The 16,364-nt window shown below is 36.4% G+C and overlaps 1 protein-coding gene across 1 annotated transcript in view; it reads right to left on the bottom strand.

Annotated features, from left to right (window-relative positions):
- Positions 1-3,723: 3,723 nt before the first annotated feature.
- Positions 3,724-16,364, bottom strand: part of LOC131066323 (squamosa promoter-binding-like protein 1) — an 82,829-nt gene continuing 70,188 nt past the window's right edge. Inside the window, exons 4-10 of the mRNA XM_058001059.2 lie at positions 7,094-7,168; positions 6,748-6,855; positions 6,547-6,664; positions 6,057-6,192; positions 5,660-5,834; positions 4,904-5,551; positions 3,724-4,635 (exon numbers count right to left, since the gene is read on the bottom strand). Of these exons, the coding sequence (XP_057857042.2) occupies positions 4,102-4,635; positions 4,904-5,551; positions 5,660-5,834; positions 6,057-6,192; positions 6,547-6,664; positions 6,748-6,855; positions 7,094-7,168 (1,794 nt within the window). The 3' untranslated portion in view covers positions 3,724-4,101. The remainder of the gene's footprint in view (positions 4,636-4,903; positions 5,552-5,659; positions 5,835-6,056; positions 6,193-6,546; positions 6,665-6,747; positions 6,856-7,093; positions 7,169-16,364) is intronic.

Consider the following 16,364-nt stretch of genomic DNA (forward strand, 5'->3'; position numbering starts at 1 on the left):
CCAAAGGATGTAACAAAGCATAACGTGTAGATATAATCAACCAACCATCCACATAACCACTTGCAATGCAAAACTCCACAAACCAAAGTGAAACCCAAATAAACATCTCGAACACATTTTCCAGCACATATCCGAACCAAAAGAACATGATCCACTAAACTGCAATACAATTAACAACATATCCAACGAGCACCAAAAGCATTTCAGACCACCCTGAATACAAGATGACATAACTAACACCAAAAGAGTTCTGAACCAACACCCATCTAAATAACCAAGATATGACAAAGCATATCTGGACCAATATCCATCGAGATAACCAAGTTTGACATCAATGAAAACCATACATGCTCATGCTAACAACAATCTTCAACAGAAGCCAATAGGCTAGTCAATTCTAACAAAGAAATGATAGGCAACGTCAAGTTGACCTCTATAATCCTTAGGGTACTCAACTCATGCAAAAAGTCTAGACTTAAAAGGAGCAACAAAAATAGTTTCCCTACAAACCTATGGTATGATGAAGACTGTAAGGCAACAAAGAAAATGGCCAAAATATGGGGCAATAACAAGGAATATGCAAAACTAGTGAAAACAAAAAAAAGAGGATTACATGCAAACAAGAAGAAAAGAGTTGATTATGTTTGGAAGGCACAACCCAAGAGGCTTCTGGAAAGAGTTGCAGCAAAGAAACAGTCAAAGAAAATAATATCACAAATCTTCAATGGCTAGAGTATGCAAAGCACCTATATGAGAAAGATCAAGACAAAAATACCCCTTCGATATTCAATTCAAGAACTAAATTTTTCTCTTTGAACAATATTAAAGAAGGAATTAGAAAGCTTGTGGTGGGTAAAGTTCGAGACATTGATGGCATACAAGCAAAACACTTAAGATAGGAATTGGAAACCCTCACGCCTCACATCAAAAGAATATTCAATGGAGTTGTGCAATATGGGTTTCCAACAAATTGGACAATTAGTGTGTTATCCCCTTGCTCAAAAGTGGTGACATCGGTAACCCCTCAAATTATCACACTATAATGATTAATCCTCTTTTTGGTTAACTTTTTGGGAGCATGATAGAAAGATGAATCAGTATTTGGGCTGAAAGGGAAGGAAAGAGAGAAAAAAGGCAAGCGGTCTTTAGGCCAAAGCACTCTACCATTGATCATTGTATGACACTCAGACATTTGATTGAGAAGGTATGGGACAAACAAGGAGGGGAAGTCTTTTGATGCTTTGTTGATTTCAAAAAAGTTTTTGAGATGGTACCCAGAAGCAAACTGTGGAGTAGAATGGAAAAGTTGGAAATTCAAAAATAATATAAAGTTGTTCATAGATTCTATGACCAAGTTTGGGCTATGATACGAACCAAACAAGGATTATCAAAATGCTTAAGAAGTGATGTTGGGGTCAAGCAAGGTTGCACATTATCGCCCACTCTATTTGGGATATGCATTGACAAGTTAAAGGAATGGATAGACAAGTTTGGTGGCGGGAGAGTTCAGTTGACCAATTATGTAATAAAGTTGCTTCTATATGTTGATGATCTTATTTTAATGGCTAAAACAACACTATTTGAAAGAACACTTGAAGGCTCTAAAACATTTTTGCCATAAGGTGGGTATGCAAGTGAACAGTAGCAAAACCAAGGTCATGATCTTTACCTTGAAAAGAAAGGTCCATAGAGAATTTGTTTTTGAGAGCAACCTTCTACAAATGATCAATGGATATAAGTACCTGAGCTTGGACTTCCACAATAAACTCAATCGGGAAACATGTAGAGCAAAAAGAATACAAGGGGGATGGAAAGCCTTATACTCACTCCAAAATAGATGTAGAAGAGCTTAACTATGGGACTGGAAAACTAAGAAAACTCTTTTTGGACTTTTTGCGGTTTCGGTGGTACTATACGGTTGTGAGGTATGGGGTAGCAGAACTTCAGAAAAGAAATGGAGACAAATAGAGATAACAAAAACATTTAATTGCAACTAGCCTCAAAGTTAAATCATATATCCCGTATGAGATTGTCTTGGCGGAAGCAAGGGCTTTTCCTATTGAGGCATCAGCTATGTTTCAACTGCCAAGTTATTTAAAAAGGTTAGAAAACATGGAAATACATCGTTGGCCAAAAATGGCAACGAGAGAGAAACTAGACAAAAGGAAGAGCACGTGGATATAAAAAACCTTAAATGGATCAATAAATGGGATATTAACATAAAAGATTGCCCAAATAACAATGGATAAATAAAAAAGTACGTGCAAGAAAAATTCAAAGAAAATGTGTGGGAAGTCAAATAGGGAGGAAAAAAGAATACTATATCAAACATTTCAATCCCACACATGACCATACACAAAATAACTACATAGAAATGGACACAAAATAGAAGACAAAAATGTTAATTGCTCAAATAAGGACTGACTCACATCAACTTAGATGCAAAACAAGAAGATGGATGATACCTAAAGAGGAATGGGAAGAAAGAAGATATAAATATTCTACTCAAGGGACAAAATGGCATTACATCATGGAGTCCAGCTTACAATAATATTTGGATCAACTATGTTGGGATACTAAATGTAAACACCTTGAGTAACCTATTTGACGAAGAAAAGATGATAAGGGTTGCAGATTTCCTAATCAAGATACGCGGTAGAAGATCCAAGATGCAGAAGGAAAAGGAGGTTTAGCAATCACAATATTTTGTTTGCGCTTTGCGTGCTTCTTTTGCTAGCTATCTGTTGGTCCCATAGATTGTTTGGCCTCGTGGACGTTATTAAAAACATTCATTCATTCATTTCTAGATAGCCTTCGCAGTTTATTTGTATGGGAAATTACGTATGTAGTTGTCTGAAGTATACAAGAAAGCAACAAAGCTTTAGTCCGGATCAGATTTCTGGTAGAAATGATGCCCTAGGCACAATGTTGGGTAGTAATCTCTTCCTCTTCAATGCTAATGTTGTCAGGTTGATGATGAACAATGTTTTTGTCTACAAATGAGAGCTCGGGAAACTCAATAAGTTTAAAGCTTACAATGTAGTTGCCTTTAGTATCAACTCTAGTAGAAAAGTTTTAGGTTGGATCAGATTTCTGGTAAAAATGATGATGTCCCACCCCCACTATCAGGCAGTAGTTGCTTCACCTTGAATATCAATGTTTTCAGTTTGTTCAAGGTCAAAGATTTCATCTATGCAATCAAACACAGGAAGCTCAAAACATTTGAATCCTGAACTTGCATACTTAAGTAATTTTAACTTTTAATAGTTGCCACTAACAGAGTGTGACAAACAAACTAAATTGAAAACTGCAATTGACAAGAAATTGCTCACAACTTTCCTTTGTATATGATCTTGGGACTAAAATTAGTGATCTACCATCACTAAGATACTTATACAAAGTATTTCCAGCAGTACATTTAGCTTATTGAAAAATATGCTAGATATTTATGTTCTCAACTACTTCGAGGCCTAATTTATATTATCATGCGTCAAAATGCCCTCAACCTTCTGATTCACTTCCATCTAGTCTAGTCCATAAATAAAAGGGGAAATAAAGGATTTGCCTCTAAAAAACTTAATCATCATCAAAGGCATTGCATGTCAGCACCCAAAATAATAAAGAAACTTATCTTAGTTATTTCATATTTGGGCGTGATTGAACATATTGATATTTGTTGAGTAAAAGTACTAATCTCTAAATTCGTTTCAGATTACCAAAAAGTATTTAAACAGCAGTATCTACATAAAAATCAAACTATATGCTACATACAGTGCAGCCTGTCATATGATTCAGAAAAACATGTCCAGACTCTTTACATCTTTAGAATCCCAGAAGAGTATGGGCCTTGTTAGTTTAAATGCATGCCAAAATGTTCAACAAGTTGATCTATCAAAAGAGTTGAGCATGCTAAATGTTTCTCTTTTGATAAATTTAATATACACACTGAAAGTGGTCAAGTAAAAATAATTTTACAGAGCATAAATCAGGACCTAGTGATGAAATCAATAAGTTGGAATCTGTCATCAGCAGACATTTGCTGTTTGGGGCTCCAATCTTGCTAAACGGCATCTTCAACTGTTTTACTTGAGAGAAAAAAAATTATCTAGGTCCAAACTTCATTGATTCCCAGTTAAAAGGACGTTGGACAAAGAGAACTTGAGGTGGTCCCTTCAAAAGAAGCGTTACACAGAGACACACGGTTGCAATAGCCACCATAGACAACAATGCAGGCCTGTATAAAAGGTTATTTGCTCTGCGCTTGTTCGGTTGTTGCTGAGCACAAAGCTTGCAATAAGATGGCAAACGCTTTATCTTACCATCATCGGAACAATGACTGACTGATTGTCCAAACTTCTGAGACAACACTATGTCAGCTTTATTCCCTTTTACTTCATCTTTTCCTCTAGAGACTTCCAGTGATGCTGAAGACGATCCACAATTTTGCTTATTTAGCACGTTTTGTTCATTGGGAATTAGCTTATTAATGTCAATGCTGACATGTGTAGGTGTCCCTCTCTTCTCAAGTTTTTTATGAACCAATTCAATGTAAGAATGACGGCCTCCGAGTAATGCATATTCTTCAGGAGTCCTTCCAGTTTGATCACGAACACTTGTCCACGCTTTTGCTCCAATCTGGACAAAATTTGTATAAATTATCAAGGTAAAATAAACTTCCCACTGAGATCTTGAATTCTGAGTGTCCAGATCACATACTAGCATAATTCTAATATTTCTGACTAGATAAACATGCCTATACTCCCAAGGGCTATTTGAGAGAGCAAATGTTGCAACTTCAAGACCTTAAACTTAATGGAACTAAAAAGTATATACGTGATGTTGAAATAATAACCTTGACTAATAGAATACACTAACTCATCACAATCTAGATAGCTTCAATTACCTGGCATGGATCATTGGTGAGTGCATCCAATACACCTTCAGCACTCTTCATGCTAGCTGCAATATGAAGTGGTGTGAGCCCCGCAGGTCCAGACATGTCAGGTTTGAGTATGAAGCTATTAGAACTATGAAGTTTCTCAGCTCCATGTGCTCGTGTGCCAATTGTGTTTTCCGTCATACAATCAGGGACATATGCTAATAGAAATTCAACCATTTCCTGACAATTTCTCCGCACAGCCCTATGTAAAATACCAGCTTCTCCTACTATGGATATAGCTGAAGAATCAGCACACTTGACATAATTATTGAACAAAATGTTCAGAATTTTCTTCACTACTGCACACAAGTCCTGTTCAGTTGCATACTCAAGAAGCCACTTGAATCGAATAGGTGAAAACGTAGTTGGCAGGACACTGAGATTTGATTCATGTATCAAGCGACTTCTCTGAAATAGCCAACCTAGTTCATGCAAGAACTCTATTGCTTCCATTTTCTCTTTCACTTGCAAACCACAGTTTTCTGTTGCCTCATGTTGGTCAACCTTGGAAGGGATTTCAATGTATCTTTCTAATGTACGAATTTCTGTACAAATGTCATGTTCAGCCACTATTACAGGAAAGAAACTACCCCTCAGATCATGGCCCTCCACCTGAAACATCCACCCCAATAAGAACTCAAATATTTTTTACATATATAGCACAAATTTGCAAGGAAAGCAGAAATTTTAATTAATCAAGTTTTGTAACAAAATCTGAACCTCAATGAAGCATCTTCCACTCAAATTAGGTGGGACCCAAGTAAATCTCTGATACTGAATCTGTGTGCATTCCTTAAGTTGATCTGTGTGATGGACATCGGGATCACAATCTTCCTGAACGTATCCAATTGAAGATTCTTGCACTGAATATTTTCCTTCGAAAGCACAAATTATTCTGCATAATATAAACAAAAAACTAGATTTTATTGGTTTTAATGTGGCACATGAAGATTAAAGTTTACATAGATTCTATAAGAAAATCTTAAAAGAATAAAACCAATATCATGTCACATTCCACCATGTATTCTTAACTTTTTAATTTGAGATGCATTTAATTCAGTGCTCTGCATTAAATTTGAATGCATGTCTATGAGATCACTTAAGTAAGATGCTGTACTTTGAGTTTGAACTGCAAAGATTAAGTCCTTTGACCACAAAACTGGCTTTTATGTCAGAAGCAATGGCAATGGGAGTAATGCTTAAGATCTGAGGAGCATTTCCAAAATCTGTAGGTGCATCAAAAACCACTTGACCTGGACCATGGCAAGAACACATCACCCAATGAATAATATGACATTTTAAGAATATAAATTCTATTACAATCAGTTTAATGCATTATGAGCATATCTGTAAGACAAACAAACAGTTCATTCGAGAATATTGAGTTATGTAAGACAACAAACAGCATTGCATCCAAGAACGAACTTAATTACTAGGGATAAGATTCTATATGTAAAGAAACTGTGAGGATTAGATTTATTTTCCCATACAAGCATTCTCAGTGAAATGGCTAGGCCCATTTTTAACATAACAATGAGTGAAGCTTTGACCCAACAAACAAAAAGAATACTCTCAACCTATGAAACATCTAATAGTTTTAAATTTACCATTATATATGAATGCTATCCTATGCCCTGTCTGGGCAAAGATCCACCCTGTTTTCCAAAAGCCACCATCAGACCTGCTAAGAAGTCTCTCGAGACTATTTTTAAAGCCAGTACCAAGCTGCATAGAGAAAAGAATTCATCAATTAAATTCCCAACCACAGTATGGACAATAAGCAATAAAACTGCATTTGAAAGACATACCTCCTCCCAAACAGACTCAGATAAGCGTAAATAAATTGTTAGGATGACACAGCCAGGTCTGATATAGCTCTCTATATCTGAAGGGCTGTTAGCTAGCCAATCAAGTATCTGATGTATATCACATATTTTGTTGCATAAGAAACGGTAAAGAATTAACATGAATTAAGAAACAATAATTCTTACAAACCATAACACACTCAATTGGAAAGATGCATTCAGTATTTGACTCTGAGTATCAGAACATGTCAAAGGATTTCAAGGATTTTAACAATGTTTTAAAAAATGGAACTACGTGTCATGAATAAACTGTACAAGTAACAAAGATTATTTTCTTGGATTTAAGTACCTGAGATCGTAAAAGTTGAGGAATTTCACTCGGATCTTTTCCAAATAGTTTGAAAACTATGCGTCCAGTACGATACTGTTACAAATCCATCAGTTGTCAAAGTCAAATTGTCACAGTAAAATGATTTAAACTCACATGCAATTAGATGATTTGAACTCATACAATTGTCACTTCTGCATCTACAACTGCAAATGCTTTGATCCAAACTGAATTTTCCTTGCTTTGAGAAAGATGTTTAGGGACCAGTTACTTTGATGCTCATTTTAGTTACTTAAATATCTCTTGTGCATCTCATACTTTAAGTGGGTGAAAGATACAGAATCTTGAATGACTGGAAAGATTTCCATTAAATAATTTGAGAATGTATTTATGGGATATATTGCCTCATTAATGATGCACTGAAATCATTTGACACTTAGCAAGATCTGGGTACTGTTACCAATATTAGCAAAGGGTCAAAAAATGTTAGTTCAACAGAAAACATTCACCAGATATATTAGACAGACACATCTCTTATCAGTTAATCAAGAGAGTCCATCATAAACTGCAATAGCTTGCTGAAACACATTTACTTAAAAATTGTTCATAGGACGACAGCAAGAAACATAATTGTTCATGGGACGAAAACAAGAAACATATTTATCTCAAAATTGTTCATAGGATGAAAAAGAGAACAGGAGATAGTTGTCCCAGATCTCAAGAGATCTCTTACAGACAACATAGTAGATGGGACCTCTCATACGTTATAAGGTGGAAGAGAAAGTATGCAATACAGATACATAAAAATCAAGTCCTCTGTATGAAGAAAAATCACTGAGGGAAAAGAAACCTAAACCAACTTCTATCTGTTACAATACTGGATTTGTAATTGATGATAGCGTCACAGAAGTGCAAACCACTAAAACCATTTGTCACTAGCACTGAAGAAGCATGGCCACAAAAAGAGAGGCAATACTGAATCAAGGAGTTTATGCTTCCTATAAGATGAAATTGGGCAGATTCAGTATTAGCATCAATGTCAAGTTTACATTAATACCAGCAATAACAATTATTTGGCATAGCTATATAGGAACTGGGTTTGGTGCTAATATATATATTTCGCTGATGCACGTGTTGGCACTGACACTAAAACTGGTACCAGATTCAGTGTTGTTTATCACCTTTGCAGTCACCATCTGGGGTTTAGTGTTCTGATAAAAATTACTACATAAAAATTACTACAATAATTAAAATCTTATATCTAAGAAGTTTCAACATAACAGAAATGCTGTGTGACCAGGTTTCTCCAATTCATACCATAGGTTATGTGACCATGAGATACATAAACTGAGCATTCAAAAACACAGTAATCAAGACACAGCCAGTACCAGGCTGCAATCAGAGTGGATACAACACTAATTACCATGAAAGGTTGGGAATTTTACTAATAAGTGAAAATCATAGTGATAAAAGTTGGATTTGGCTCAAACATGGAAAACTTCTTTGAGCTCCACCCAGGCAAGACAGAAAAAATCAATAAATGCTTGAAACTTAAAACTCCAAAAAAGATCTAAAATCTCAGCATCTGACATTAGAGAATATATTTCAAAACCATCTACCTGCCCACCAACATGGCTGGACTCACAAAATGAACCTATTTGTTCTTGGGACTTGGATCAGGACTGGGAGAGTTTCCAAGACATTCAGAGCCTCATTTCTATGGCATGACAAAGTGAGTAATTTAATCTCAGTACATAGTTATCAGGATTGTGCACCCTGACTGTAAGTCTCAATTTTGTTCCCTTAAGTATAAAATCTGATTTTTACCTTTTTTTCAAATATGCATCACAACACAGAATTCAGCTCCCAAAAATGCCAAACCTGGCCCTTAGAGGCCCCATTTCCAAAGATTTCACATCCATGCCTAAGGAACCCTACAACGAAGGACATAAATGTTGATTTTTTTAGAGTATTTTAAGTAATATTCTATTATAAGATGAGGTAACATCCGTATTATACCTCCAAAGAAGGCAGAAGAGAATGAGGTTCTGTCTTTGACTGTACAAGTCTTCAATTCAGCCAATATTATGGTTAATATTATTAATTTTAGCCAATATTGACAGTGTAATGGAGTAAATGAGGTGTTGTTGTTCTTGCCATCAAGGTTCAAACCCAATTGGGGTGTTATTGTTGAGTGTTTATGTTGGGGATGAAGTGTTTAACCCCTCTGCACAAAAATAATTTTAAAAAAATGAAAAAATTATTAACATTAATTATTAATAATTTGAATAAAATGTAGTTTGTCACCTAAACATTTGAGCAAACAAAGGATACAACATAGTTTAAAAATTAGTTTTAATTTTAAGAGTTGACGTCTCTTTATGTTTCAAAGCTCTTCCTTGTTTGTTGAGATTGGACCCTTGATCCCGAGTTGCTTCAACATAAAACTTGGTGGGGGTCTAGGGGCAACTCTCTCAATGGAGTCAATTGATAGCCCATATGAAGAACTTCAAAACCACACAAACCTTCATGGCACACACTATTTTCATAAAAATTTAGAAGCAAAAAGAAATTCTTATGAAGCTGAAAAAACATTTTTGGAGTGTTTAATCCACATATTTCAGACACAGCATGAGTCAAGGGCTCAAACTAGCCAAGTACCCAACAATCATCAAAAACTTGTCGAGTTTGCTAATTATGCTGTAAATTATTTAAAAAGAAAAAAAAAAAGAAAATTCAATAAAAAAGCATGAGTTTCATAATGGTATTGTCAAAACCGCCCAGGTTTTGTTTGGCTTTGCTCAAGTTTGTTCAAGACACAGCCACAGTTACATTTTTGCACCCTGTCAAGACCGAAAACCGCACTAAACCAGAATCTAGATCTGGAACGAATTGGACCCTAATCAAATGTCAAAATGGGCAAATCCAATAACAGAGAAAAATCATGCTAGCTAGATCTTAGGTATGGAAATGTCATTTGACTAGATAGATTTTTCTAAGATTAGTTTTGGTAAGTTGAAGCTCATAGATCATTAAGAGAAAAATACTGAAATTCTACCACATTGGATTCACTAAAAGAAGCATCGCAAGATGACTTTTCATTCAGTAACATATCAGCATGATTTGTGTATGATGTCTCTGATTGCAACAAGGCAATCAAAAGTTAGTGAAAAACTCCATCTAATAATCCAATCCACTCACTGTCAAAGATGAAGTGCAATGATCATCCTTAGATTTGAAAGCATGCTACTACCATAGATGTATAGAAAGTTGATATTCTAAAAGATTGATAAATTACATAATGTTTTTCACTAAGTAGTCAATTCAGGTAGGGAATAGAGGTGCGGGTACAAGATATAGACTCTAAATTTTAAATTTCAAAAGAAAATTATTATATATATTATATTAATTATATAAAATATTATGTATATTTATATTTAATAATGTATATTTAAATATAAATATACATTTAATAACATATTAAAAAAATCATAGTTACCAGGAGACATGTCTCCTACCCCTGCAGACGTGTCTCAGAGACAGAGATGTGTCCCAATACCAGAGACATCTCCAGAAACTTCTTGACATGGGGTGCTTTTGGCTACTGTCTCCTGCCATCTCCGAAGTCTCCTGACCAAAAATTGACGTCCTCGACTAGAAAACTTAGGGCAAAATGCAGTAAAAAGGCAAAAAAAGTAAAGCAAATAAATAAGATAAGCCTGCAGTAAAGGAAATTTGTAGGGAAATGACTAATAAGGAAACCATTTCGCAGGAAGACAAAAATCCATACAAAGTTATAGTGATTGGATCTACTAACAGTGTAGACTTTTTTGAGACGAATGATTTCTTGTCATTGTAATAGTCTAAAGAGAAATTGCCTTTACTATTTTGCCGACAATATCAAGTATGCTCAACACCTATATTACCTTACTTTCACTAAACAATTTAGACTGGCTATGGTATCAGCAGTATAAGCAATTTTAATTTCAATTTTTGTTCAATTTTAAAGTTAAAGTTAAAATTTTACTACTGTTCTTGTTTTCAAAGTTCTGTCATGATATTTTTTGGAAATTATTAAATTATATTAAAAAAATTGGTGTCTTCAAGTACCCCCCGTCTCCCAGTAACCTTGAAAAAAAAAATATTTATTTTCTGTATAAATAAATGTTAAATATACATTAAATGTATATTAAATATTAATTATGAATATAAATACATGTATAAAGAAAATTATTATATTGATTATATTAAATGTTATGTATATTTATATTTAATAATGTATAAATGATGTCTACGATTTCCTTAAATGTATGACATCATATATGTATATGTTATCATCTCAAACAGTTCATCGCCATTACCTACCACATTATACATCAAATTTTGAAATTCCTTTAGCATCCATGAAGAATTCATAAACTAAAAAAGTATTGGTTTGCCAAAGGATAATCTATATATTACTTCCAACCCATGGGATCTTATAACAATAGAATTGTCATGCTCATGTTATCAAATTTTACTTCATAATCATATACACAGGTATATAAAAACACTTGTCCTCGTCTCCATTGTCTAATGTCCGATGATTAATCACTATCTAATATTGTCAACCTCTTCACTATCTAGGATTTCCTTGCTTACTTACACATGCATTTAAATATATAAAAAATAGAGGCCAACAACCTATCGGCACCCCATTTTGATGTGTCTCTTTTCTCTTTGTTTTGCTCCCATGTTGTGCAATTCTCCCTCTTTACCCAATATTGATATCTCTTGGTCAAATTTTGCATGTGTTGTTTTTCATCACCTCTATGTCCCTACAAATGTGTCAAAAAGTTACAAGAATCCAAAAAACTTCTAAATGTGGGGCGTTTTATGTTCAAATTTATAATAGATTGTGCTTACGTCAAAGTTTCAAGGTTTCCCTTATTGGTATGCCTTCTACCTGTTGTGACGTATTCACACATCGCCCCACTACAAATGGGGACCCCTACTTTTTTTTGCTTTCTGGGGTTTGCTTTCTAGGTGTTTAGGGTTTGTCTGTTAGCCTTTGCATTTTGAGTGTCGCCAGGGGATCAATAGGATGGTACGCTTTGCTTGAGCCAAGGGAGTCAGCCAGTGCCCCAGAATTAGGGTTTCTTTGACAATCTTCCTTAGGGCCTGGTTTTGCTCTCGTTGCTAGTTGTGTCTTGCTTTGTGAGTGGGTATCATTCTTGAGGGTCTAAGTTAGGTCGAGTTGGTAAGTGATGAAGTCTGGAATGTCATCCTGATCTTCAAATGCCCTGAAATTTGGCTCTGGAATGCCCTGATCCTGAAATTTGGCTAAGTCTGGAATGTCCTGATCTTGAAATTTGACTAAGTCTGGAATGTCCTGATCCTGAAATTTGACTAAGTCTGGAAAACTAAAGAATCCTCCAAAAACTAGATTTTGCAATATAACTCCTGGAGGTCCAAAACCACTCTCAAACATCCTGAAAGTATATATGGAATATAACTTAAAGTATAAGTGACATTTCCTTTCTTATACTTAAATGTTATATTCCATAAAATGATCCTGACGAAGAGTCCAAATTGTAAAATTTCGCTCCTGACCCTTCCAAAGGGTCCAGAGCGAAATTCTCCATAAGACAACATAAAATGATCCTGACGAAGAGTCCAAATTGTCAAATTTCGCTCCTGACCCTTCCAAAGGGTCCAGAGCGAAATTCTCCATAAGACATTCTACTTTGACCAAAACTTAGAACTAATGCATTCCTAGGCTTGAATGAAGGTAAAAACGCTTGTTTAAATGAAGAAATGTGAAAATGAAGTCAGGATCTTGGCCAAGATTAGGAATTTCGCTCCTGACCCTTCCAAAGGGTCCAGAGCGAAAATCTTTATAACTCTTGTTTTCCTCCTTATTTTGGCTAGGCGTTGGCTTGATGGGAGATGAATGGGTATGTTCTTGCCTGGGGAAGGAGTTGGTGAATTTTGAAGAGCAAGATTGATGCCTAAATGAAAATTTCGCTCCTGACCCTTCCAAAGGGTCCAGAGCGAAATTCATCATGAACCCTATTTCTTGCCTTGAATAGACTTGAAACCTTGTTCCTAGCTTGGAAAATGACCTAACTTTGCCTTATGAGGTGGTTTGAAGCTTGAAAAGTGAGCAATCTGGCCTGGAATGAGATTTTCGCTCCTGACCCTTCCAAAGGGTCCAGAGCGAAAATCATCTTAAAGCTTATTTCTTCCTAACTTTGGCTAAATTTTGATGTGCAGGGTATCTTGGAGGGAGGATTAAACATTCTTGTCACCTTTGAAGATTTGGAAGCATGCAAAAATGAAGGATTTTGGACCAAAAGGGAAATTTCGCTCCTGACCCTTCCAAAGGGTCCAGAGCGAAATTCCTAAAAGCTCTTATTTTTGCAATGAAGATCAAGTTTTCATTTGTTATGACGTGGATGGAAGAGAAATAACTTGTCTTTGCCTCTTGAGGTCGTTTTGAAAGGGAGAAATGAAGAATCTAGCCCAAGTTAAGATTTTCGCTCCTGACCCTTCCAAAGGGTCCAGAGCGAAAAATCTCTCTAAGAGACATTTCTTTCCTTGTTTAGCCAAATCTTGATGACCAAGACATGATGAGAAGAAGAATGAGCATGATTTAGCCTTTGAGAATGTTTGGAAGTTATGAAAATGAAGGATTCTAGCCAGGAAAGTGAATTTCGCTCCTGACCCTTCCAAAGGGTCCAGAGCGAAATTCCTTATTAGCCTACTTTTTTGACCTTTCTTGAACATGAAACCTTGTTCCTAGGGCAATGAAAGATGAAATCCTACCTTGCAAAGAAGTTTCAAGTTGAAAAAATAATGATTTTTGGTCAAGAATGAAAATCTTGCTCCTGACCCTTCCAAAGGGTCCAGAGCGAATTTTCTCAAAACCTCTTTTTGCTATCAAGTTTTGCTAGATCAAGTGTGGGATAAGGTAAAATCAAGAGGAAGTTGCCCCTAAGAGTGACTTTAAGTTGCTAGAGACCATGAAAGATGAAGGAATTGAGCCTAGAAGTGATTTTCGCTCCTGACCCTTCCAAAGGGTCCAGAGCGAAAATCCTTAAAATCATCTTTTCTTCCAAATTTTGAACAAAGCCAAGCTTGGACAAGCATGAGAGAGGTCATTTGGATTGCTTTGGAGTGGATTTTGGCCACCAAGAATGCAAATTTTGAAGCCAAATGAGATTTTCGCTCCTGACCCTTCCAAAGGGTCCAGAGCGAAATTCTTAAGATCACCCTTTTTCCTTGCAAATCAAGTCAAGATTTTGGTTTTTATACCCTGGAGAGGAGTGAGGCAAGATGTTCCAAGTCTTGGAGGTAATTTGAAGTTGAAAGGATGGCAAAATAGCCCTAAAACAAGATTTTCGCTCCTGACCCTTCCAAAGGGTCCAGAGCGAAAATCCTAAAATCTACCTATTCCTTTCAAATTTATGCTAAGCTATGCCTAGACCAAGGTGAAAGATGCCCTTAAGATTGCCCTTGAGTTGATTGTTGTCTCCAGGAATGATGATTTTAGGCCAGAGGAGGAAATTCGCTCCTGACCCTTCCAGAGGGTCCAAGGCGAAAATCCTTCAATCACCTATTTTGCCTTGCAAAATCAAGTTAAACTTGGGTTGGACGTGAGAGGAGAAGTGTTTTCTAGCCTTTTGAGGTGAATGCAACTTGAAATGATGGAGGAATAAGCCTAAATTAAGAAATTCGCTCCTGACCTTTCCAAAGGGTCCAGAGCGAATTTTCTCTAAATCACCTTTTTTCCCAATTTTGTGCCAAGCCAAGTGCTGACTAGGGCGAGTTTTGATGGAGAGGTCCTCAGGAATGACTTTGACTTAGCAATGATTATCAAACTTGAAGGAATTGAGCCAAAAAGTGATTTTCGCTCCTGACCCTTCCAAAGGGTCCAGAGCGAAAATCTTAAAACCACCTATTTTCCTTGCAAGTCTAGTCAAACGTTAGGTTTTCATGGCTTGGATGGGTGCGAGGAGACATGTTCTTGCCTTTTGAAGTTAGTTGGTGTTGAAAATGATGGAAATTAGCCCAAACCAAGGATTTCGCTCTTGACCCTTCCAAAGGGTCCAGAGCGAAAATCCTAGGATCACCTACTTTCTTTGCAAGACAAGTTAAAATTTTGATTTTTATGGCCTAGATAGGAGTGAGGCAATGTGTCCTTAGTCTTGGAGGAGAATTGAAGTTGAAAGGATGGAGGAACATGCTCAAAACTTGAAAATCGCTCCTGACCCTTCCAAAGGGTCCAGAGCGAAATTCCCAGTATCACCTAAATTGCTCACAATGACGATCAAGAAATGGATTCCCAGGTCTTGGTGGAGAAAAGACTAGTGTATGCTTGCCTTGGAAGGTATTTTGGAATAAAGACATCATGGAATTTGTCCAAAAGTTCAAAATTCGCTCTTGACCCTTCCAGAGGGTCCAAGGCGAAATTCTTATAGGGCCTGTCCCTGGAAAGACTCTTGAACAAACTTAATTTTGATGTCTTCTTGTTGATGATTTAAGGTATAAAATGCTATGTTGAAATGAATTTATTATGTGTCCTTAATCATCTGTTTGTTTGTCTTGCAGTTAAAAGGCGACCTTCTCCAGCCCAGCATCATCAAGGACGGCCTTCTCCAGCCCAGCATCATCAAGGATGACCTTCTCCGGTCCAGCATCATCAGGGATGACCTCTTCCAGTCCAGCATTCGAAGGAAAGGTACACCATCCAACGTGCACATCGAAGACAAAGGAAGTTAAAGCAAGGGTTCGTTGAAGAAGCAGACAGTTTCAGAAGAGTTAATTAAAGCTAGCTTCTCAGCAACATCAAATTGAATATCTACCAAATTACAAGTGTCAGACAAGGTGGCATCCCAGTCATCACTCCTCCAGTCGGATTGGTCCACCTCAACGTGTCCAGATTCAATGTACCTGACTCATGGGAGATGGCACAAACTTCGATGTACCTACCCCGATTCTCCATTGGTCGAATATTCTAGAGAAGACGTGTCCAAATAATGCAATTATTTCATTGGCCAGAATTGAGTCTATTGTAACAAACCCTAATTAGGGTTTTCATTGTAAAATCTCGGCCATCGATCTCAATTGATCTTAGCCATTGAATTGTATTGAGGACACTATATAAGCCCTGGCTCCTCATTTGTAAAGGCTAATAGTTAGTCAGTAGTTAGAAGGTGAATAGCTAGCTAATAGTGAATAATCAGTTGATGGAATAGCAATTAGAGTAGAATAGAAAGAGAAGGCAAGGATTGTTGCCAAGATGTTGTTG

Source organism: Cryptomeria japonica, chromosome 8 (genome assembly GCF_030272615.1).
Source record: "Cryptomeria japonica chromosome 8, Sugi_1.0, whole genome shotgun sequence".
NCBI lineage: Eukaryota > Viridiplantae > Streptophyta > Pinopsida > Cupressales > Cupressaceae > Cryptomeria > Cryptomeria japonica.